The sequence below is a fragment of the Vipera ursinii genome (assembly GCF_947247035.1).
Source record: "Vipera ursinii genome assembly, chromosome: 4".
In the NCBI taxonomy this organism is placed as follows: Eukaryota; Metazoa; Chordata; class Lepidosauria; order Squamata; family Viperidae; genus Vipera; species Vipera ursinii.
Window position 1 is genome coordinate 90,571,012 of NC_139514.1, and position 26,055 is coordinate 90,597,066.

The 26,055-nt window shown below is 36.4% G+C and overlaps 2 protein-coding genes across 7 annotated transcripts in view; one reads left to right on the forward strand and one right to left on the reverse strand.

The window, feature by feature from the left end:
- Nucleotides 1-309: 309 nt before the first annotated feature.
- On the forward strand, nucleotides 310-5,569 carry ATP4B (ATPase H+/K+ transporting subunit beta; the record flags this gene model as incomplete). The annotated part of the gene is made up of 7 exons (XM_083363144.1): nucleotides 310-421; nucleotides 1,730-1,858; nucleotides 2,623-2,736; nucleotides 3,971-4,170; nucleotides 4,517-4,573; nucleotides 5,024-5,110; nucleotides 5,198-5,569. 7 exons carry the CDS (start codon nucleotides 310-312, stop codon nucleotides 5,357-5,359), a joined length of 861 nt encoding a protein of 286 aa, XP_083219270.1. The 3' UTR covers nucleotides 5,360-5,569.
- TFDP1 (transcription factor Dp-1) overlaps nucleotides 4,124-26,055 on the reverse strand; it is a 46,946-nt gene continuing 25,014 nt past the window's right edge. For 4 of the 6 annotated variants that reach the window (XM_083363134.1, XM_083363133.1, XM_083363132.1 and 1 more), the window contains exons 10-12: nucleotides 19,286-19,452; nucleotides 10,255-10,336; nucleotides 7,227-8,474 (exon numbers count right to left, since the gene is read on the reverse strand). In XM_083363134.1, the coding sequence (XP_083219260.1) occupies nucleotides 8,324-8,474; nucleotides 10,255-10,336; nucleotides 19,286-19,452 (400 nt within the window). In that variant the 3' untranslated portion in view covers nucleotides 7,227-8,323. Of the gene's footprint in view, nucleotides 4,149-6,840; nucleotides 7,200-7,226; nucleotides 8,475-10,254; nucleotides 10,337-19,285; nucleotides 19,453-26,055 lie in introns of those variants that run through there. The other 2 variants (XR_014492587.1, XR_014492588.1) reach the window with 2 other exon arrangements.

The window sequence follows — 26,055 nt, forward strand, 5'->3', positions numbered from 1 at the left end:
TGTTACTATTGTATCTGTTTTGATAACACCTATTATGTTGAAAGTATAACAAGTTCTGAAAAGTAAGTAACATCAAGAGAAAAGTACATTTGATGGCTGTTTTCGATTAACCAATAAAAAAATTCTTATCAAATTACTTTAAAAAAGTGATTGTGGGCAGGTATGTGCTGTTATCAGCTTTTGCTGGTGATGGATATAATCTGTATGACCTTCAGAGGAAAAAGGTATAAAACCAAAATAGGGTTGCCAAATCCTTGTGCACCAGTGGAAGAGTTTAGTTTCTACAGCTCCTAGATCTCAAGGTGGAAAATGGCAACTTTTAATGAAAAGAAGACCTGCAGCCAAAGAATGGAAAATTTCCAGCGTTTTTTATGGAATCCAGACACAGGACAGTTAATGGGAAGAACTTTGATTAACTGGGGTATGCAATATTATTTTTTTAAAAGTATGATTTTACAACTTTTGGAACTTGTCCTAAGACCAATAATTAGTACTGAAAGCTGCTTTACAGAACACTGAAGTCAATTACCCAAATATTACTTATTAATATTACTTATCAATAGTAATTATTAAAGAATTAATAATTCTGAGTCCATGCTAGCATTCCAATTGATAGAAAATTCTTATAAACAGCAATAGATTTGGGATGATGCCAGATGTCTCTTCAATCAGACTGGTTTTCAAACCTAAATTAGATTATAAAAGCTTTGAAATTATTTGCAAGGGCCAAGATTTGGATAAGGTGAGGACCTACTGAATCCTTAGCCCTGTCCTACTGGGTTTCCAGCTTGCCCTCTTTCAGTCTTTATCTCAGAAATTCTCAGGCTCAATTATGTTCATCCTGGAGAGAAAACTCTCAATACATTTTATGGCCCTAAAAACCCACTGAAACTAGACAGCTGCTTCCTTGGAGGTGAGACAACTGGCTTTGTAAAACCTGAGGAAAATGAAATATTAGTCTGAAAGGGCTCAGAATACAAAACACACATTTCCCTCTTTGGTTAATTTTGTAATATGTACTAGAAATGCAAGGAGTGTGCATGCATGTGTATGTGAGGAAAAGCTAGCTAAGCATGCTTCAAGTTTGGGATGGCTGGTCTAATCTCAAATATAGTTTGCATAGTATTAAAAAAAAATGTACATGTTTCTAGTTGCTTAGAGCTGTCATTTGACTTCCAATTAGTCCCATTCCTTTTTTTACACTTTATTCACCAATATATTATTTCTGAAGGAGACAATTAATTAGTTTGAGAAGCCTCAGCAGGTTATTGAGAACTATTTGATAATGTACCAATATGTATAGGTGTACTTTAATCCAGTTAATGTTACTTTAGAATTTCTTTTCCCCCATTAGAATTCAACAGCCATCACATTTTCAAATGTATTAATTTCCAGAATAAGGATTATCTAATAAACTTGATCAAACTATAGCTTGGAATTAATTTGGGGATTTTCAAAACTTAAGGGTGTTGAAAAGAACTGAACTCCGCATTTTCAGTTACATAGCATGGCTCTGATCACCCCCGTATGGTCATCCTAAACCCAGAAAGCAAAGCAGCCCTGATGTTCTAGCATCCACATCCTTCCAGCTCTCATTTAGCTACTGGAATTTCCAGTGCTGAGAGCATTTTGAACAATATAACACAAATGCAGTAATTTGTTTGAATTAAATTATTGAGCCAGATTAATGGACACTTTTATTTTTAAAATCTATATTTATTTATTACAGTATGGATTAGTCTTTATTATGTTGCATTCTATGTGATAATGGTTGGACTATTCGCACTTTCTATCTATTCTTTAATGAAGACAATGAATCCTTATACACCAGACTATCAAGATCGATTAAAATCACCAGGTATTTTTTACATTTCTTCTCATTTTGTTATTAAATCCATATAACCCAAAATTATTTTATAAACTTATCTAAATTTATGGGAGAGAACACTATGAAACAGAAGTAAAGGAAATTCAAAATTGCTCTTCAAAGCATTATCAACTGATTAAAATCTGATGGATTGATGCACTATAGATCCACCTCAATCTCAAATAATTTGGCTTCTAAGCAAAAATGTATGTAAGAGTAAAAGTTCCATCAAAGCTCCTGTATAAGTACTATTTATCAAAAGTATTTAGTCTACTTTTTATCCTAGGATGGTTATAACAGGAATAAATAGATCATATACTACAGAATAATAAAACCAACAGCTTAAATGCAGGAAGAAAAACAGCAAGCAAAAAGCTGCATTCTACCACTTTGACCAATGTATGAGTTATATGGCACTAAAAAAGTTGCAAATACAGAAATTTATATGGATTAAAGTTAATGTTATCACATACAGTGATGGGTAAAGTGTAATTAACAAAACAGCCATTTTTATTAACTAAACTTTAAACCTTACATTCCTTAAGACTACTTTGCTCAAAAGAAAAAAAACAGTAGTAGGTTCATGACAAAATACACGTAATTTGAGAATATAGATTTCTGGACAGCTAAAGACTACATTGCTAAAATATATTTTGCTTTTAAATTTTACTTCATGTTAGATTTGGTGAAAAAGACTTGATAAGCAAACTGTAGTTTTGTATTTTTGTTCTTCTATTTTTGATTTATCGTTAAAGGAGTGACGTTACGACCAGATGTATATGGAGAAAAAGGATTGGAAATTTATTATAACATTTCTCAGCAGTCTTCCTGGGATGGTTATGTTCTGACACTTCATAAATTTCTTTCAGGTAAAGGCGGAACAGTGGTATGCAAATAATGTAGGAAACTGTAGAAGTTCTATTGAAAAACTGAGGGTTACAAAGAAAAGGAAAACAGAAACTTGAAAATGAAATACAGGTTAGGTTGAGTTACAATTAACAAAGTATTTGATGCAAAAACCTTTATCAAAGATTCTTACTAAAAAAACAGGAACAGGAGAATATAAGGCACTTTAGTAGAGAAAACAAATTGACTACAAAAAGGGTAAACAATTTCAATTTTACTATAGTATATGATACTATATACTATAGTATCATTTTACTATAGTATATGATCATATATTATCTGTAATTGACATTTCAATGTCAACTGACATTTTAATGTCAACTCTGTGTTGTAACCTCAGTACAAGTTTTATACACAATTTGTTCTATGTCATTTTAAATATTGACTTCGGCCTACGCAGATTTCTTTACTAAAGTGCATGGTGGAGGAAAAACACTATTTTTTTTTACAGTTGGTTCTAAGTACCATTGAAAAATTCACAATTCTCTTCCTTTTATTTGTCCTAAACAGATGGATTACTATAAAGTTTTGTATTTGTGTTGAACTCATATTCCAAAAATTTCACAATAGTTCACAAAATACAAAGCCACCAGTAAAATAAAAATATACAATTCAACAATAATAAACAAACAAGTGTATATTAGTGTAACATTCTATCTTGAAATATTGCAATTATGATTACTATGCTAAGGTAGGACATCCTTGAGAGCACAGTTTGGAAAGCTGTTAACCAGCATTTTCAAAACTTTGCTTCCCAAAAGTGGCTTACCACATGAAATTTACTGCAAGAAAGATGCTTATCATAAGACAGAGTTCACCTCTCCAATATACAATGGTTTGAACTTATTTGAGACATTTCATTTTGGCTAGGAGTGATATGAGAAACAAATGATTATGGCTTAGCACCATACAAACCAGATTATTATGGCTTGCTCAGCATTACACACGACCCTGGCCACTCCAATTTAGTTGGGACCCAAGAAATACTTGGCAGCTGTTTCCAATCTGACTTACCTTTCCCATATGGCAAAACGTAATTAGGCCACTGTTGCATATAATAACTGAAATAACCAAGTTACAGAAGCTTAGAAAATTCAGTAAAAGGCAAGAAAAAGTACTTTTTGAATTTATTATATAAATATTTATTTGTATCTGCAAATAGAAAATGTTTATTTTTCTTCTCCTTTCTCACTGTAGCATACAATGAAACTATGCAAGAAGGCCACAAAAATTGTAGTCAGGAAAATTATTACTACCAAAAGACATTTGATGCTCAAAATAATGAAAAACATTCTTGCAAATTTACGAAAGATATGCTTGAAAACTGCTCTGGTTTGACGGATCCCACATTTGGTTTTCCTGAAGGAAGTCCATGCTTAATAATAAAGATGAACAGAGTAAGTATAATACCAGATGTGAAAAGCAAAGTTTAAAACCAACTAACAGGAAAGAAAATTTTGCTGACAGGTATTTTATTATTTTCTGCACTGTGTTCTGCAAAGAATTATAAAAATATTGTTACAACCAGAACCTGCAAATGAGGGAAGCTTGACAGAAAAACAAATTTTGGAGTCAAATACATAGAAAAAGCAAAGTACTGAGATCAATTGTGGCAGTCACAAAAGGATGGGAAAATCTTCTGTTTGGTGGACCTAAACACTTAATTTCTACAGTTGCTTAATGCCTACACTTGATTTATTAACATTAAATTGCAAAACGGTTAACAAGGAAATTGTATTACAGATTATCAATTTTCTCCCTGGCAATGGGACTGCACCAAAAGTGAACTGCACAACTCTAGTAAGTATGTATTACAAGGTTCTTCAGATCTCAGGCAGCCCACACTTTTCACCTTTGCTTCCTAGTTATCAACCATCTGCTTTCCTCTCAAGGATGTTTCAGTGGTTATTTCGAAACCTTTTATGTGCCTCCACAAAATTATTAAAATAAATGCAATCTCAGTTATTAACCACATACTTAAATTGGCAAGTGAAACAAATCTTGCCTCCTGAGGTTTGCAGAAATTGTACGATGACATGTATTATGCAGATGAATTTCACTGATACACTATTAGACATATTCACTTTTAAATAATGAAATTTCCAAATAAGACCAATTAAACTCACACTGAATAGAAAATATGGCTATACTGTTGTATGATGCATTTACATACCGTATGATAATATATATTGAGTCTCAAAGTTATCTCATATTAGCACTAATACTTACCTTATTTATGATCAACTGAAGGATGACAGCCCACTTGAAGTAGCATATTATCCCACAAATGGAACTTTTAGCCTTCACTACTTCCCTTACTATGGACTCAAGGCACAGGTATGCTTTTTTCCTTTCAACCTGTTCTGTTATGATAGGTTTGCTGCATATATTTATTAACATTTGTCATATGTATTTCTATCTCAGCCTAGCTATACTAATCCACTGGTAGCAGTGAAACTTCTCAACGTTTCTTTAAACAAAGAACTGCACATAGTATGCAGAGTTATCGGCACTGGAATTACTTCAGATAACCCACATGATCCATATGAAGGAAAAGTAGAATTCAAAATTCGGATACAAAATTAATCAAGGTTTATAAAAACTGCACAGAGAATTTATGTGTTATGTAGTTTTGTATGATTATTTGTATGATTTCAACTTGAGTAAGTGTACAGTTTATAGCAAAACTACTCACAACTTTAACAATCAATTGTCTAAAGTTTCTTTACATTATCTAGTATGCTTTATTAGAAATGTTTATTGGATTTTCCCACACACTTGAGAATACCAAACATATTCCTGGTTTACTAGATATTTGACAATGGGATATGATTCCACTGAATGTGCGTAAAGTTATATAATACACAACTATTTATATATTGAAAAATAATAAACATAATAAATTATTTCTGGAATAATTCAAATAATGAATTGGGCAGGAAGAAAAACATTGCTTTGCATCTCAACATATTTCAAGAAAAAATTAAGAACTATTGTATGAAAGAAACATATAAACAAAAGCTGTTGAATCAAATATAGCTCCTGAGCATCTTTTTTTGTGACCCTAGAAACTCCAAAATAATGGCAGTAAACTGAACCTGGGAACAATAATCTTACTGATTGTAAAACAAAGCTAACTAATTCACTTGACAGTATTAGGATACATTGGAAGAAAATCAACAATGCTTCAGTGTCATAGTGGCAGCAACAACGTAATAAACAAAAACAAAGACTCTGAATATGAAAATGTTACATACCCTGATCTAAAATTATCTTATGTATTGTTTTTTACTGTTGTTTAATTGTATCATTAATGTTATTTAAGAAATTACTGATTTGCTTTACAGAGGCCTCAGTGGAAACTTAATATTTTGACGTGGGCTTGATGCAATTGTGTTAGACAAGTTACTTTAAAGCACCTAGATTATCTTAATATGAAGGCATTTTAATAATCGAAACCTACTTTACACATAAAAACATATGCACTTATCTGTATATATATAGCACATGTATTGAACCAGATCATCTTCATAATGAATCTTCAACAAATTCATCACCTGCATGATGATGATAGATAGGAAAAGTGGAAGCGGTGTTTATGGGTATTAAAAAGAAGTTATTGAAATGAATTAAAGATGAGGAGATGGAATGGGGTAACACCAGAATTGGTCCATAAGGGAAAGACCAGAACATTGCAACCACCTGTAACATTCTCCTATCTGTAATGAAGATGTCCATCAAACATTCTGCTGATGCATCTGCCTTTTGCTTTTACACCATGGGGATATATACCTATCTACTATATCAATGTATAACAGTAAAATGTAAAACAGGCATTTAGAACTATTGATATTTGCATTTAACATGCTTTTAAATTATTAGCTTAGTAAAATGTTTCCTACGCTGGAGAAGCACTCAAATATCAGTAAAATTTCATATGCAAATGAAACACATGTTCATGCATGAAGGGGAATCAGTTCTTTGCATAGCCTCAAGATGAATATTTATTCTCAATAAATAAAGTATATAACAAAGAGGGACTCTTAAAACAGAGAGCTGTAGGCCAGTATTTGTTTAGAACCGTGCCTCTTATGTTAGATAAGAGGAGGGGAAAAGACAGGAGGTAAATTAAGATGGAGAACTGGGAAACTGAAAGACGCATTCTGGAAGAACCTTATCAATAAAAGTGTATTTTATGACTGGTCATATGACAGATATTACTAGAAATACACATTTAATCACTTACATATTTGTAGAGTGAATGCAATCTCCCAAGAATTTAGCAATCATCAGTGCATGCTGTTGTCTCTCATCATATAGATATAGATATATCTCCCTACTTACCCATTAAAAGAGCTCTGAGACTCTTCCATACTGAAGAACCAGATGGTAAGTCAAACACAACAAAGCAGAAGGTGAAAATAATCTTGATTAGAGAAACAAAATATCTGTTAAAAATGCCCACGCGTGTTTTATTAATAAAAACTAATAGTGCCACAATTAAACAAGTAAAACAAACTGCTTATATGCCATAAAATATTACAGAAAATTTATTTGTGTTTCAGTAAAAAGACTTCTGTCTTAAAACAGGCAGCTGACAGTATTTGTGCAGTTAATTCTGTGTGAATAAATTTTAAAAGACTACCACCTGTCCTGGTTTTTTTTTATTATAAAAAATGAAGTATTAAAAGTGATTGACAAGTTTTGAGTTAAACATAAAACATTCTCTATATTTAATTTCAACTTTATAATAGATTACTGGAAGATGTTTATGAAACAAATATAAACCATTTGTTTCAGTACATGTCTTTTATACCATAGACTTCTAAGTATGTAAACAACTATGTAACAAATTGTTTTCAAAATTTGCCTGTAAGAAATCAGGCAAATTTTTATCATAAGCAAAACTCATTCTAAACTTTCAAGACATTTACACAGCTATTCCAGCCTGGCAGTAAACATTTGCCCCCAAATCATAACTCATATTTCTAACTTCAGCAAACATAGTATATAGAATTTGATGGGCTTACAATGATCAGTAAAAAGAGAAATAAATTCATACAATTTCTGCAAACTAACATTAAAAAGATCATTTTTTGATTCTTTGGACATGGCATGATCAGCAAAATATAGTATTACATTTGATTACTATGCATCAGTACGATGTCACCTAAATTCAATCTCAATAAAATGCCATTCATGTATGCATTTTGACAGGTGGACAGATTTTATTTTCTATTAAATGTGGCTACATTTCCATCTTCGTGACAACATTTAGGGGCAAAATGCATTTTCCTTCAAGTTAAAAATCCTAAGCAAAAGTAAATAAAAGTTCTGCATTAACACACTGGTATTAACACACACATCCTCATCACATGTAAAAAAATCTACATAAAAACAAACAATCTTTACTTTATTGGAGGTGCAATTTTCTAAATTCAGACTCTTACCAGTATCTCCTTGATGGGACAATTTTGACAACCTCTTCCTAGAATTTATTCCTGCCGCTTGCTGAATTTTAAAAATAAAAAAGTCTACAGGCAAAAAGTATCAGTCATCATCATCATTCTCATTAAAGTCATCATCGTCATCATCGTCATCATCCCCAACATAAGACACTGGTGTCTCTACTCTGGAGCCGCTGTATTGAGATCCATTGGAACTTGTAGCCAACATTCCATCTCCTCCATTTGAGTAGTCACTGCAAAATGAGCAAACTGCATAAATCTTTTAATTCCACCATCCATCCCAATTAATATGTTTAGCCAGGAGCGGGTAACTGCAGACTCCTAAAGCCAAATATTAAAATATTAAACTCTGGCAACTACTAAAAATTATTTTATATAAATTATGAATTAATGAATCACTTATTGTTAAATGAGTTATAAATTAATGGAATTCAGTGTGGATAAAAGTAAGGTTTTTACACTAGAATCTTGGCGTCCTAGTGGACAATCACTTAAATATGAGTCAGCAGTGTGTGGCGGCAGCCAAAAAAGCCAATGCAAGCCTGGGCTGCATTAACACAGGAATCAAAATCATGGGAAGTATTCGGTACTAAAGCCTTGGTACGGCCACACTTGGAATACTGCATCCAGTTTTGGTCACAATATAAAAGAGGTTGAGACTCTAGAAAGACTGCAGAAAAGAGCAACAAAGATGATTAGGGGACCAGAGGCTAAAATATATGAAAAACAGGAACTGGGTATGACTAGTCTAGTGAAGCAGGGACGCGGTGGCTCAGTGGGTTAGGACGCTGAGCTTGTCGATCAGAAGGTTGGCAGTTTGGCGGGTCGAATCCCGAGTGCCGTGTAGCAGAGTGAGCGCCTGTTACTCGTCCCACCTTCTGCCAACCTAGCAGTTCGAAAGCACGTAAAAATGCAAGTAGAAAAATAGGGACCTCTACGGTGGGAAGGTAACAGTGTTCCGTGCGCCTTTAGCATCTAGTCATGCCGGCCACATGACCACGGAGACGTCTTCGGACAAGCGCTGGCTCTTTGGCTTTGAAACGGAGATGAGCACCAGCCCCTAGAGTTGGAAATGACTAGCATGCATGTGCCAGGGAACCTTTACCTTTTAGCCTAATGAAAAGAAGGACTAGGGGAGATATGACAGCACAGCTCCAGTCCTTGAGGGGAACAAACTATTTAGCAAAGCACCAGAAGGCAAGACAATAACCGATGGATGGAAACTAATCAAGAAGAGAAGCAACCTAAAACTTAAGGAGAAATTTCCTAATGTTGAGAACAATCGACCAATGGAATGCCTTGCCTTCAGAAGTTGTGGGTGCCCCATCACTGGAGGTTTTAGAGAAGAGACTGGAAAGCAATTTGTCTGAAATGGTATAGACTCTCCTGCTCATGCAGTGAGTTGGACCAGAAGACCTCCAAGGTCCCAACTCTTACTCTAAGTTCTAATTACAATTACCAAGGTACCTTGACACCTATACTGAAAGTATTTAGTGCAAAAGTAGTGCTGACCTTTGGCATGTTACTATGGGGCTCTATAAAACCTACTTCACTTGAGCAAGTTCAGACCCATTTTTTAAGAAGCATATGGGGAACGGTTTTCAATTACTGGCAGAGGATCCATTCAATGTACCCTGATAAGACTAGCCTAGCTTCATTTTATATACATGCTTGAAGTTCTTTAATATTTTTCTTGTTTGAAGCTTCAAGACAGGAGTAGGTAGTCTGGCCTTCATCTAGTTCCCAGCTCCTTTGAAGCTTACAAATAGTACTGTAGAAATTCAGTGGCAAAATGGTCAATTTTGGCAACTGAAATGGAAAATTTCTTAAGATGTCTTTTGATAAGTTGGTATATTAAAATGTTTCTGAGATATCTATTTAGATCACTTTTTAATTAAATAAAGTCAATGTAACAATTAACAATTAAAAATGAAATAATATAGTTTTACTATTTAGCAGATAACACTGGGTCTATGAACTAGTTTTTAAACATAAAACTCAATCTTATCCAACCTGTTGGAAAATCTTGTCCCATTTGAAGCTGAACCCGATGAAGATGAGACATACACGTTGCTGATTGATCCCTGAGCCATTTCTGTAAGACAAAGTAACATCAGGAATTAGACAGCAGTCACTATATAGCATATGTATCTGCAATTCAATAAAACTTCCACTGAATATAACTTACATACATAGCATTTCAAATTTTCATATTTAGTGTCTCATCAACTGCTCAATTAGTAAACCTGGGTTGTAGCTTGATAGAACCAAATAGTCTTTCAGAGGAGACCTTTACATTTATAGCAGACAACCCATGAACCATTAGGTTATTATTTCCAAAATATATTCTTACCCAAAGAAAGAAATAGAATGATCAGAGGTAGGTAAACATGCAGCTGGAGCAGAAGCAATTTCCAACTGGCTTCCCCATTGACTTTTCTTTTAGAAAGTTGACAGGAAGCATTAGAAATGAAAATGTGGGACTTCCGGTCTTGCGCAGTAGTGCAGCAGCTAAGGGATTTCAGGGCTCCATGCCCTTTGGCTGAATTTCTCCTGTTAGGGGACCCTAAATGGGCCAGAAGACGCCCCGAAGAAGCAGCAAAGAAGGAAGTCCCACAGACCACAGAGAGACGGTGATCAACCCGATCGGTCCAGGAGAAGCCTTCCAGAAACCAACAGGAGAACGGCTAGTCTAACTTCAGAGTCTAGCCCAAGCTACAAGCAACCGAGGTCAAAAAGCACTATTTTAAGCTGATTGTAAACAGCGCACTTGAATCTGGCTAAGATCATTGATTTTCTCTATCCTACTTATTAACTTTCCTGGAAAAACTTTTTTCCCAAGAACCAAAAAACCCTTCGAACATGAAGGAGGGGGATTTTTGCCCCACCCTTTTACTAATGGAAGCAGTGAATTAAACCTTTTATGGGGGACCAAAACATACAGAAATGAAATGAAAATAAAACATAAATTTGGATAAGTTTGGAATTGTTGAACGGTTAAGATTCTCATTTTAAAGGCAATTTTCTATTTTTATAATTTGAAAAATAAACTGGTGCTGACATCTAGTGGTGGATAAAGACTATGACAGCTATGGCTTTTATACAGAACTTGGAAAAATCTGGAAAAAACTAATCTATGCTTGTGACTTTCAAAGCTAACAATAGAGAACAGCTGTGACAAAAAAAGAAAACAATTTGGGTTGCAGACAAAGAGAGTATTATAAACTTCAGGAAACCTTTTTGGATTATAAATATCTACTAAAAGCAATTTGCAGATAAAAGAAATCCTCGATCCTTGACCACTATGGAAAATCAGAGACTTGCAGAAAGAACTTATCAAGAAAAAATAAATACCTTTCAAGAGGAGACATATGAGATGCTGCAACTAATTCAAACAACAATGACTTCAAACCACAAAGAAATCCAAAATAAGTTTGAAAACATAAACCAATTCATCTCCAATTTAACTTTACAAAAAAAAATCCCGGGAAATAACAATAGAGAAGGAACAGATAGAACAGATAACTGAACACAAATTTGAAGATAAAGATGGAACTTAACCCAACAAAGAAATATGATTTAACCCAAGTGGAAAAAAATTTACAAGTTGGAAATTTTGCTTTTTGGAAAAGGCAACTTATACTTTAAGACGACAAGACATATTTGAGAATAAGAAAAAAGACTGGTCAAAATGGATTGCAGAGACATCAGGAACACCACTAGAACTGGAGAGACAAAAAATGGTAAGAGATACGGAAAGAAAGAAAAAGATTTTCAACAAACATGAAAGAGCAAACGCCTCTTACAAAGATATTGTACTTGACTTATTTTTTATATCTACAGTGACACCTACAAGAATATGGAAAGACTCTTTGATTCAGCAGAATACATTGTTTAAAAATATTGGGCAAAAGAAGAAGACCAAAGTGAAAATTAAGATAATAGATGATGGGACTTATCAGAGAGAATATTTAAAAAAGAAACACCTGTTTGAATATGGTTAAACTAATAAGATTTTGGATGTGAATTTTACTTTAGGAGGGAGGAGTCCCTCAAACAACATAGTACGCTTTATTTCTTCTCTTATTTCTTGATATGAGTAATATAAAAGAGTTAGTATGGCTTATATATGACATATTTTAGATCAGACATGTCAAACTCGTGACGTCATATGACGTCGTGCGACGTATTGGAGCTTTTTCCCCATTGCCGGCAATGGGGTGGGCGCGGTTTTGTCACGATGCGTCCGGCCCATGGGCAGGCAGTTTGACACCCCTGTTTTAGATATTTAAAGTAGGAAACCAAAAGATAATCGGAATAACAGACAAGTTTGGCCTTGGAGTACAAGATGAAGCAGGGCACAGGCTGACAGAATTTTGTCAAGAGAACACGATGGTCAAAGCAAACACTCTTTTCCAACAACCCAGGAGACGGTTCTACACATGGACATAACAACACAGCCAACACAGAAATCAGACTGACTATGTGTTCTGCAGCCAAAGATGGAGAAGCTCTATACAGTAAGTAAAAACAAGACCAGGAGCCGACTGTGGCTCAGATCATGAGCTTCTTGTTGCAAAATTTAGGCTTAAACTGAAGAAAGCAGGGAAAAGCATTAGGCCACTCAGATATGAACTAAATCATATCCCTAATGAATACACAGTAGAGGTGACAAATAGATTTAAGGAAATTAGATCTGATAGACAGACTGCCTGAAGAACTATGGATGGAGGTTCACAACATTGTACAAGAGGTAGCAACTAAAACCATCCCAAAGAAAAAGAAATGCAAGAAAGCAAAATGGCTTTCTGAGGAAGCTTTCCAAATAGCTGAGGAAAGGAGGGAAACGAAAGGCAAGGGAGAAAAAGAAAGATACACCCAATTCAATGCAGAATTCAAGAGAATAGCTAGAAGAGATAAGAATGCCTTCTTAAATGAACACTGCAAAGAAATAGAAGAAAACAATAGAATAAGGAGGACCAGAGATCTCTTCAAGAAAATTGGAGAGATGAAGGGATTGTTTCATGCAAAGATGGGCATGATAAAGGACCAAAATGGCAGGGACCTAATAGAGGCAGAAGAGATTAAGAAGAGGTGGCAAAATTACACAGAAGAACTATACAAGAACGAGCTTAATGTCCCTGATAACCATGATGAGGTGGTCACTGACCTCGAGCCAGACATCCTAGAATGTGAAATGAAGTGGGCCTTAGAAAATCTGAGCAACAACAAAGTTAGTGGAGGTGACAGTATTCCAGCTGAGCTATTCAAAATCTTAAAAGACGATGCAGTAAAAGTGCTACACTCAATTTGCCAGCAAATTTGGAAAACTCAACAGTGGCCACAGGATTGGAAAAGATCAGTTTACATTCTAACTCCAAAGAAAGGCAGTGGCAAAGAATGTTCAAACTATCGCACCATTGCACTCATTTCACATGCTAGTAAAATTAAGCTAGATTCCAACAGTATGTGGATCAAGAACTACCAGAAGTGCAGGCAGGATTTGGAAGAGGCAGAGGAACTAGAGATTAAATTGCCAACATACGCTGGATCATGGAGAAAGCTAGGGAGTTCCAGAAAAACATCTACTTCTGCTTCATTGACTATGCTAAAGCCTTTGATTGTGTGGATCACAACAAACTGTGGCAAGTTCTTAAGAGATGGGAGTACCAGACCATCTTATTTGTCTCTTGAGAAACCTATATGCGGGTCAAGAAGCAACAGTGAGAACTGGACACAGAATCACTGTTTGGTTCAAAATTGGGAAAGGAGTTCGGCAAGGCTGTATACTGTCGCCTTCCCTATTTAACTTATATGCAGAGCACATCATGAGAAAGGCAGGGCTAGATGAATCAAAAATTGGAATTAAGATTGCCGGGAGAAATATTAACAACCTAAGGTATGCAGATGATACCACTCCAATGGCAGAAAGTGAAGAACTAAAGAGCCTCTTGTTGTGGGTGAAGAAGGAGAGTGCAAAACTTGGGTTGAAACTAAACATTAAGAAAACCAAGATCATGGCATCCAGCCCTCTCAATTCCTGGCAAATAGATGGGGAAGAAATGGAGGTAGTGACAGATTTTATTTTCCTGGGCTCCAAGATCACTGCAGATGGGGACTGTAGCCAAGAAATTAAAAGACGCTTGCTCCTCGGGAGGAAAGCAATGGCAAATCTAGACAGCACACTAAAAAGCAGACACATCACCCTGTCAACAAAAGTGCGTACAGTCAAGGCTATGGTCATCCCAGCTGCAATGTATGGCAGTGAAAGTTGGACCATAAGAAAGGCTGAGCGCCAAAATATTAAAGCCTTTGAACTATGGTGTTGGAGAAGACTCCTGTGAGTTCCTTGGACTGCAAGGCGATCAAACCGGTCAGTGCTAGAGGAGATCAACCCTGACTGCTCTTTAGAAGGCCAGATCCTGAAGTTGAAACTCAAATACTTTGGCCACCTAATGAGAAGGAAGGATTCACTGGAGAAGAGCCTAATGCTGGGAAAGATTGAGGGCAAGAGAAGAATGGGATGACAGAGAATGAGGTGGCTGGATGGAGTCATTGAAGCAGTAGGCGTGAGTTTAAATGGAATCCAGAAGATGGTAGAGGACAGGAAGGCTTGGAGGAACGTTGTCCATGGGGTTGCGATGGGTTGGACACGACTTTGCAACTAAAAACAAAATCTGGAATGGTGTATAACCAGTATGTCAAGTGCACAGCATTATTATATGTGACTTCAGCAAATGGCAACAGATCAGTCCAATTATCTTGTTGATCGCTGATAAAGCATCTAAGTTTCCAGAACTGAGTTCAGTCTCTATGTCCCCCCATTTGTTTGAAGATGATGACTAGATGATAACCCCTGACTAGAACCCAAAAGCTCCAGAAAAGCTCTCTAGAACGTGGTGGTTAATTGAACCCCGCTGTCTGAAATTGTGCATTGTGGAGCCCAATGGAATCAATAGATGTGCTGCATAAAGAGCTTAGCCAATGTCTTGGTTATTGGGATCTGTGGGCATGGGATGAAATGGGCTTGTCTAGAAAACAAGTCTGTAACCACACAAATAAGGGAATACCCAGCTCTTTCAGGAAGCTCCACAATAAAATCCATAGAGATCTTTCTCCAGGGTGCTGAATGGCTCACCACTGGCTATAAAATACAGGGTAGTATCCACACCACTAAAATACTTTGGCCACCTAATGAGAAGGAAGGACTCACTGGAGAAGAGCCTAATGCTGGGAAAGATTGAGGGCAAGAGAAGAAAGGGACGGCTGGATGGAATCACTGAAGCAGTAGGCGTGAGCCTAAATGGACTCCAGAAGATAGTAGAGGACAGGAAGGCCTAGAGGAACGTTGTCAATGGGGTCATGATGGGTCAGACACGACTTCGCAACTAACAACAATTCCTTATGTAAGGCAAAAGGTATGGGATAGTTTACATGAGAAAAAATAGAATCAAATATCTAAATATAGTTAACTTTGAGAAAATCTTAACCAGTAAGAATGTCTTGAATATTGTGGGAAAAACAAATTTAAACAAGAATTGTAAATGGGATCTATGATGAGGCAACCAGGATGACTAGACAGAAAAGAAATATTATATTGATGTGATTATTATTTATGGAAATATTAGAAAAAGAGTTATATTCAATTGTTATCTATCAAAACAATAAGAATTGTATTAAGGTTGGTAAAAGAGAACATTATGGGAAGAAGAGGAAATCAAATAAAGCTATTATGTGATTATAGATCATAGAAACCAATTGTTAGCAAATGCTTTTTAAATGTAAACCCAGACAACACAGTTTACCGAATACTAAGGTGACCATGTTAAAGAATTAACAAAATATATTATATATAAAAAAAGAAATGAAAATGTGGCAGCCCTGATGCAGCCGCAGATTTACTAAATTTTAACCTCAGGGTGTAATTGTTCATCTGATGTTGTATATACCTAGTTTTAAGAACTAAGGTCCAGATGATTTTTACTAAGTCCTGATACATAGAACTATAGAACTCAAAGGATATACTTTCTTTTTCACGTGACTGTAGATATTTTTATTATAATCTATGATAATCTTTAAGGGAATAAACATGCAATAGCTTAAAGCTTAACAAAAAGGTCAATTCCTTTAGTAGCTGAAAGGCAAAAGAAAATTGTGAAGTTGAGAAGTGGCTGATAAGGCCTGGAGGTTCTTTCTGAGAAGCTTGGTGCTATGCAAGAAGTGGTAAGAGTGAAGGAAACTAGGGAAAAATGAGGATAGTTTTAAGTAGTTTTTTATAAGCAAAAGGGTGAAAAGGCCGAGAGAGATCTCAGTGGGTGCAGACTAAAAGAAAAAGACCAAGAGCAGATATTTTCATCAGGCAGTGGCAGTGATGCAAAAGTGGAAAGCTACTGCTTATCTAGGTGTCAGAAGTCCCACGTGATGAATCTCTGGCTTACAAACAATCCCTAGGTATGAATTGGATGCTTGTTGTACTCAAAATGGCAGACAGCCAACTGGTAACAACATCCAACTCAAAAAGAGAGGCAGGAATGTACTGGCAAGGAGACCCCGTGCTGCAGACAGGGAGATCTGGTGGCATCTTTCTCTTGTCCATGTGGCTATGGTGTGGAAGGTGGGAAGACCCCAGCAATATTTCTCTTACATACACAGTTGCCAAAGAGTACTGCAGGCTATCGCTACTACTCCACCAGTGCATCTCTGAGGCTCCCCCGGTTCGCACTTTTATATCCTCTCTGCTTGCATGTGTGCTAACACCCCGCCCCCCCAAAAGACAGAGTCCATGTGCACTCTGGTCTGTTTTCAGTGGTTCGTAGTAAGACAAGGTTAAGTATCTTTTCTGGTTTACATACAAGTAAGGTTTAAGGACAGACTGGAAAGCAAAACATGTTCTTAATCTAAATGTGGGACTTGCTGTATTTGTTGCCTTTTCTCCTTTTTGCAGCTTTGTAAGAAGTTAGTTAAAAGGGACGTGGTGGCTCAATGGGTTAGGATGCTGAGCTTGTCGATCAGAAGGTTGGCAGTTTGGCGGGTCGAATCCCGAGTGCCGCGTAGCAGAGTGAGCGCCTGTTACTCGTCCCACCTTCTGCCAACCTAGCAGTTCGAAAGCACGTAAAAATGCAAGTAGAAAAATAGGGACCACTACGGTGGGAAAGTAACAGTGCTCTGTGGGCCTTTGGCGTCTACTCATGCCGGCCACATGACCACGGAGACGTCCTCGGACAAGCGTGGCTCTTCGGCTTTGAAACGGAGATGAGCACTGGCCCCTAAAGTTGGAAACAACTAGCATGCATGTGTGGGGGAACCTTTACCTTTAAGAAGTTAGTTACCAGAAAAAGAAAGGAGTTAGATGAACTCTGGGAAAAAACTTTTCCTATTTTGTGGCCACTCTTCTAAAGCAGTATCTGAAGTTTCTCAAACAAGGTCTTCTTTTACCTTAACAGGTGTAAGTCCCACTCTTTTAGCCTAAAGAAGTGAGAAGAGTTGTGCTATACAACTCACCTGGATTACTTCTGTGTATATCAGTGTATGTGTACCACCGGTTGTAAAATACTGCTCTAAAAAATAGACCATGGTATTGCAACCACAGGAAATGCCTGGGCCTATACAACCTGCTAAGCTAAAACAAAACAAACCAATTTTGTTTTTTTGCACAATATGTGAACCTCATAATAATTTACACTACTGGTTTTAAGAATCATATCATTAGGCAATCAATTGGGCATGCATGGTGGAAATACAAAAGACTGGCTAATAAAGTGCCACTTTGGCTATCATCCCATGAAACACTACATAGAAAAAAGATGTTATTGGAATTAAATGGATGACATATTGGGATTTATTTGAAGAAGAGGGACTTAAGATAAAAACAAGAGAACTAGTAAGTGAAGGATTTGCTTTTGACTGTTATAATTATTATAGAATTTTTGAAAGATTTAAACTTGATGAAAAAGGCGTTTTCACAGGAATTAAATCTGAATTATTTATTTATTTATTTTTATTTATTTATTTATTTAATTAAATTTTTATACCGCCCTTCTCCCGAAGGACTCAGGGCGGTGAACAGGGCATATCTTAAAACTACAAAAGTACAAAAGTTAAAAAGGAATTAAATTATTGCCCACAATAAAAAATATATATAAATATTAAAACCCTAAGTAATTCCCCATCAGGCCAGGCCAGCTTGTTCAAATAAATGGGTCTCAACTCATGTTCTGAAGATGACCACCTGACTACTAACGTACCATATGTAAAATGTTACTTAAGATGAATCTGGAAGATGAATACTTCCAAGATTGTATGTTAAAATGGGTGAAAAATTTTGGGTATAACACAACACTATAATTAGATGTTGGGACGATTTTATTATTAGACAAAGACTTCCTCATCTGGAATATTTGTGTATTTAATATAGCATTTTTGTTAAGTAAGGATGGAAAAGCTTATAACTATTTGTAGACCTGTTTTGTAAGGGGGAGGATAGATTATATGTTTTTTTAACTTATTTTTCAGCATCCAGCCAAGGTGGATTTTTTATATTCAATGTTAGATCTATTTGACATTTGAGAGTTTTTTTTTCTCTACCCAATATTTTTTCCCCTCACTGTTAAGTGTTGGATGTTCATCTTTCTGTTTTGTGTTTTATCCTTGTTGATAAAAGAATTAAAACAAATAATTTACATTATTTAAGTACAGTGAGCACCAGATGAAAAGGTGTTATACTAATGCGAATCAAATGTATTGATTATGTTGCAATATCTTCTAAGGTTTTCTGAACTAAACATTACCTTTATGTTACAGAATTATGGCTAGCAAAGCAGAAGATAAAATTTGTATTTTATATCCTGTAGCTGTCAAAGTTACACCATCTCAACTATTAACATGACCCATCATCTCAACTATTAACTGAAGGTATTTTGCTAACAATGTTTATATATTTATATTGCACTTTTTATCACAGTTGTGTTAACTTCCAATAGCAGTTTATTTTGTTCTTAAGTTTTATTTCAAATGTTTAAAAATAAGTTATTTCATTTAACTTTACCCGTCACATAAGGTTCAAGAGCTTTAGGAACCAAGCTCCTTGCATTTTTTAGATCTTCAGCTGAGCAACTTCCAGATTCCAGTCCAAATGCCATTCCCATGCGCTTCAATACTTCAATATCATCATGTATTTCAAATGCGTTATCAAAATTAAATAGATATTCAAACCTAAAAAGAATGAATAGATGTTGGTCAACATGTTATATACAGGTATCAATATTTTTCTTCTAAAGTATTTCATCCATTAAAATGTAAAATTTGAAAATAAAGCATGCTTAGTGTTATACTGCTTAAATGCTTTTATTTTAGAAAATTTTTGTTTTTAACGGTCTTTTACCACCTTTTAGTCCAATATAAACTTATACTGATCATACCTATAGCACAGTAGTTCAAAAGCAACTACAGTTTACAGAACAGTGTAGTTTTCTACTGAGAAGCTGAATGATATGTGAAAGTTGAAGAAAGAGACCAAACCTTAAGAACAAATGCATACAAGCCAGAACTGAGAAGACAGCAACATACAGCAAGTGCCACCTCTGCAATGATGATAGAGAAACAGTGGATCATCTGATTAGCTGTTGCAAAAAGATGGCACAGACTGACTACAAGCAACGGCATGACAAAGTAGCAAAAATGGTGCTTCGAAAGATCTGCAAAAAATACCATTTACCTGCAAATAGAACTGGTGGGACAATAAAATAGAGAAAGTAATAGATAATGAAGGAGCTACACTGCTCTGGAACCTTAGAATTCAAACAGACAAGAACTGTCACATAACACCTCAGACTTAATAAATGTTGTAAGAAAGACAAAAAAATCTGGATGGTGAACATGGTAATTCCTGGAGACAGCAGAATAGAAGAGGAAGAACTGGAGAAGATAACAAAATACAAAGAGCTACAAATAGAAACAAAAAGACTGTGGCAAAAGCAAGCAAAGGTAGTACCAATAGTAATACTGTGTTTCCCCAAAAATAAGACCGGGTCTTACTTTTTTTTTCACCAAAAGACCCATTAGGGTTTATTTTCGGGGGATGTCTTACATACAGCAACTTTCCATGGGTCTGGAACCGACTCAAAAGATCACCAAAGGTGAAATCAAGAGTTCTCTTTAAAATTCTAACATTCTAGTCAGTATCACATTAAGACATTAAAGACTGAAGAGTACCATGCTTGCTGTGAGTCAGTGCAGTAAAACATTTGACAGTGTGTAACATTTGAATTGTCAGAGATTTTTTGGGTTGTGTCAGTACCAAAAAGAAGGAGGCCTGTTGTATTTTTGTTTAGTGAATTTACTCACCACCTAGAGTTGTTTCGTTGCGAGAGGGGTAGCAAATAAATTTGGGTGGGTGGATGGATGGATGGATGGACAGAGATGAACAACCATACGCAATGGCTCTATATCAAGTTGGAGGGACATTTCCAGTGGATATAACATGGGACTCTGTTCTAGACCATGTGCTATTCATTACCGAAAAATTGAAGGTGTCAGTATAAGTTAAGTTGCTGCTGCTGCCCAGATCTGAGGATGGGAGACACTTTCGCGCGCCTGAGGCTGGATACTGGCATCTGAAGTCTTTTCCAGGCTGCTGCCAGAGGTCTTTTCTCAGATCTGGGTGGCAAGAGGCCTGAAAAAACCTCCAGTGCCCGGATCAGGCCTCTGGAGTGCCATGGAAGAGCCCCAGTCCCATATCTGGGTGGCAGCAGCCTGGAAAAGGCCTCCAATGCCCAGATCGGGCCTCCAGAGGACCACGGAAGCATCCTCCAGCCTCAGATCCAGATGGCAGCAGCCTAGAAAAGGCCTCTGGCACCTAGATCCGGCCTCCAGAGGCATGCGGAAGCATTCCCCAGCTTTGGTTCCGTTCTGTTAGAGAACAGAGGCCTAAAGTACCATGCGATTACGGGAGATCAGTAGCATGAGTTCTCGCTCCACTGATCTTGCATGACTTTAGTCCTCCATTCTCTGCGAAGGTACCGAAGGCCTGGAGCAGCCAAAAAAAGCAAAGGATCTCAAGCTTCACAGGGTATTGAAGGCCTAGTGCCTAGGGAGACCCAGAACGGGGGTGGGGAAGGAGGAAATAACCAGGGTGAATGTTGCAGAGCCATTGCAGTCACTCGTAAGGATAAACAACTGCTGTGGTGCGGCAACATTCGCAATTTCAGGACTTGTTTGTAAGTACTAGGGGGCGCTTATCGTGTAACTTCGAATGTTCACCAAGGGAACACTCATAACTCGGGGATTACCTACACAAGGAAAATTTTAGCCAAATATCAGTGAAAAAATCTTAACAGAAAAAGCTGTCCAATAACAGAGGACCTGCCTTGGAAGGTGGCAGATGCTCCTTCCCTGGAAATGTTTCAGCAGAGGTTAAATGGCCATCTGTTCCAAATGCTGTGGCAATGGAGTTGGGGCGCTGGCAGGGGATTGCACTAGACTAGATGATCTCCCATATCCCTTACATAAGCCTTACATTCTGTTTCCACCTTAGACAGGGCAAAATATAGAAGTATTTATAACTGCTGATAACAAGATCGGAAGCCACTTCTTTATTTGTTCTTTTTTTCTTTTCTATTTCATTTTTCACTTTTCTACCACTTTTTTTCTATTTCTAGCATCTTTAAATTAAAATCTGTACTGTTTTTGTTCTGTTAAAAAGTGTTATGAAAAATCTCCTTATATTATATATGTTTTAATGAATGCAGTGATTTTTCTTATTCTGGTTGAGGGGCAAGAAACAAAAAAGGCAGAATCAGGTTTTTTTTTCCATACTGAAATGCCAGAACTATCTTTAAGTTAAAAAAAAACCCAAACAAACAAAACTCCTAACACTACATCAATTTATCTTTATGTAGCTTACTGAAAGATTAGATAGCAATTATTTTAATTGCTGGTACAATTTACTACCATAATTCTGAAAGGGCAACAGTAGATAAAAATTGAAAAAAATCAAACTTATGAGAAATAGGTCACATAAGAGTCCTTTCCAAACCCTTCCCTCTCCAATAATACTGTGTATAAATACTTCTTTTCTGCATGGCAGAATCTATCTTTATTCTTTCCCAATGCTGAAGAATATAATAAAGTTCTGCTAAGCTTAGCTGCTAGTCACATTCAGTGATGATGCTTTGTTTTCTATGGTGATTACAAGTCATGGCTTGGGAGTCAGATTGCAACTGGTGCAATATCTTACTGGATGCACCAATCTGAGATTATTATGAGCAGGCAAAGCCAATATAGTGGACACCTCCGCTGAAGTAAAAGAGGTTTGAAAACTATAAGATTTCTGAACCCTGTAAGAGGCCAACTTAATATGACATGGACAAGTGTATGTGTCAAATTGAAAAGAGCATCTGCAGTAAGATTGAGAAAGAATATCCATGATAATAGCAAAATGATAAAAATGTCATGAATACCATTGGTATCCACTGAAATAAATAAATATGCATCAGTTAACTATTAAGGCAAATCAACATCCTTTAAAAGAAAAGGAAAAAAATCTACTTTAGGAAATCATATAAAAGTGTATCACCAATAAATAAGCATTCAATTCTTTAAAAGCCTGATTTAGCTCAGATGAGGAATTCTATATGCAGCCCTGGCTTACTAACTACTTCATTCAGCAACCAAAGCTATGATGGTGTTAAAAAAAAAAGCTTTGCAATCAATCCACACATTTGTGACTATCACAGCAACCCATGATCATGTGATTACTATTTGCATGTTTTCCAACCGGCTAGCTACAAAAGTTATTCTTGTGACTTGCTTACATTATCTTCTTTATGTACTGCTTAATAATGGTGAACAAGTCTTAACATTTCTGTGCAACATTCTTTTGTGTATATGAAGAATACTTTGTTTCCCCTCAGTCCTCTCAAGCTGAACATTCCCTGTTCTTTCAGTCTTTCTTTTTGGACTCAGTTTCTATTTGCTGTATGTTGTTTTCTGAACCTGTTACAAATGGGAATGGCCTGCAGGTAGGTTCAGGATGGAAAACATGGCGTGTACACTTCCCTGCTGACTTTAAAAACAATGGGCAATACACGTACCACAATGTATAGAAGCATGGTGAGATTGTAGAATACCATATTAAGATGTATTGTATACATGGACATTTTCTTTTTTACTAAACCATTTATTGCCCTGAAATTCGTATCTTGGGTCTTAAGACATTGCAAAAGGTCTGTAGAATGTTGTCATACATGCTGCTGAAGGGCAAAATTTCTACAAGTTTCTGTTGCACTCTCCTGAATCTTGCATTGTGTTAATCTGCTACTTAGTAATCCAAAGTGCTAAGTACTGAAGATTTTGGTAATGCTATGAATGTCGTGTTCACCAAAAGAAAGCGTTATTTCATTAGGTAAGCTTTGTAATCTACTCTGAGACAACACACAACAGGAAAAAAATCCCCTTCTGACCTATTCATCAAGCTTCTTCCCAATATTTCCTATTAATAGTATGCTTTAGAGCAGGGGTAGGCAACCTCGGCTCTTTTTTTTTTTAATTTAAAAAGTTTTACAATACATTTTAACTTTAATCCCCCCTCCCCCACCCCTATCCAACCCTCCCTATCCCTCTCCCCCACTCCCTCCCCCCCCACTTCCCAGAGCTAAATACAGGGCATAAAATCAAAAAACAAACATAAACACCCCTATGTTATCAACAATAAACTATAAATTCTATCTCTCTCTAGCTCATATAAAATGAATACAAACAATATTAACTTTACAAATAAAGTAAAGAAAAAAAAAGAGGAAAACAGAAAAAAAAAGTTTTACTCAAAATAAATTTTCTTAATCCCAGTCCTTATTCATATTAATTTCAAAAATTTCAAAAAAAAAAGAAAAAAAAAAGAAAAAACAAAACAAAAAAACTTTCACCTGCTATTTGCATTCTCCCACCTTTCTCTAATTTCCAAACCTCGGCTCTTTTATGAGTCATGGACTTCAACTATGCTGACTCAGGAATTCTGGGAGTTGAAGTCCATGACTCATAAAAGAGCCGAGGTTGCCTACCCCTGCTTTAGAGGAATAAAATTGGTTCTGGAAAATTATTCAGATGGGGTAGAAACTGAACATGAATTCTTATCTAGATGGGGATGATTATCCACCTGCAAGACCAGCATCATTAGATAGTATCTTTCAATATGTTAATGACAGAGGATCTGCTGTGGATTGACATTTGCTTAATGTAAGTTGTGGCTTCTAGGTGTAATTATAATCACAAACCTTGCTGCTGAGAGAACAGCAGTCCCATGGTTCAGAAAATGGCTGACTAGCCCCAGGATAATGTTGAGGTATAAGAGGATTTTTGGAGACAAGGGTCATGACTGAACCCAGAAAGTCTATTCCCTGCTAGATCCAATATATTCAGAGAGAAAAGCTCATTATGGCAATGGGAAAAATAAAGCACTGTATTGTTCAAGAGTTGTACCTGAAAATTAGAAACAGAATGGACACTAGACAAGATCTGCTATGAGTTACAGGAAAATAGGTAGACAGGTTCAAAACTGAGAATGACAGTTGCTTGGCAATTGGTTCTGAATTTGTTTCCCAGAGACTGAGTCTGTAACCTGGTCACTCCCAAATAGTCTTTTAATAAAAGTAGCATAGGAAATGGTAGGAGACAAAGTAAAGGAATGATGGAAATGGTGATGACATCAATATTAATGGTGCTACTATCAATAAAACAAAGCTTAAAGAGTTTAATAATGAAAAAGCAGTCAGCTTATACCTTTTTTTTCTTTTATGGTGCTGATATTGGTGGTTGTTCTGGTGCCAGTGCTCCAGGATCAGAAGCAGTTTGTGTTTACAAGGTCAACAAATCAAATAATGCCTTCAATTGCATAGGCAATGCAGCTTTACATTAAACTCTAAGCTGCAAATGTGCAAAGCTACAAATATGCAGTGACTGGAAGATCTATAAAGCACACCTGAAGCATATCAAACAGGTCACCTAACGTTGCTTGCTAGGGAGTGGAGGCAGTGAGGGCATGTCTTTATTACATGCCCTTGGCTAAAGCAGATCAGGTTTCAGAGACGTTTCATTATAACATGGTTAGAATATAGGATGGAAACATCAGAGAACAACCAAAGATCCATTGTTAAAACGGACAAAAGACAAAATGAGAATTGGGTGGGATTATTATCATATCATGGTTCAAGGTGACTCTGAGTGGCTCTTTTCATCTGTAGCAGGTCTCAGGAAACATGTGGCCAAAAATCCCAAACTTCATACTGGTTAACAACTGCCCTATTACTGACTTTCAAAGTTACAGTGCTGCTGAAAAAGTAACTTTACAACCAGTCCTTGATTTTACAAGCATTGCAGTGTCCATATGATCAACATTCAGGTATTTAGCAACCAGCAGGTGTTTATTGTTGTTGCACAATCCAGCCAACATATGATTACTATTGGCATGCTTCATCTAGCTAGCCCAATCACAGAGTCAATGGAGAAACTGGCAAAAAAATCCAAAGTCACGGTCACGTGATGTCTTGCTGAACAACTTGCAGTGACTTAACAACTAAATGAGAAGTGACCTCAAAGTCAGTCATGGTCACGTTTTGCTTAGCAACACAGATGCTAGCCTCAACTGTGGTCACTAAGTGAAGCTATGGAGAATAAATGATGCCTTCTAATAGCCCTTCAAAGTATTGGAAGACTGCTATCATGTCTCCCCAAGTCTTCTCTTTGTTAAGCTAAAAATACCTAGTTCCCTTAGCCATTCATCATATAATTTAGCCTCCAAACTTGTTTATTTGTTGTACTTCT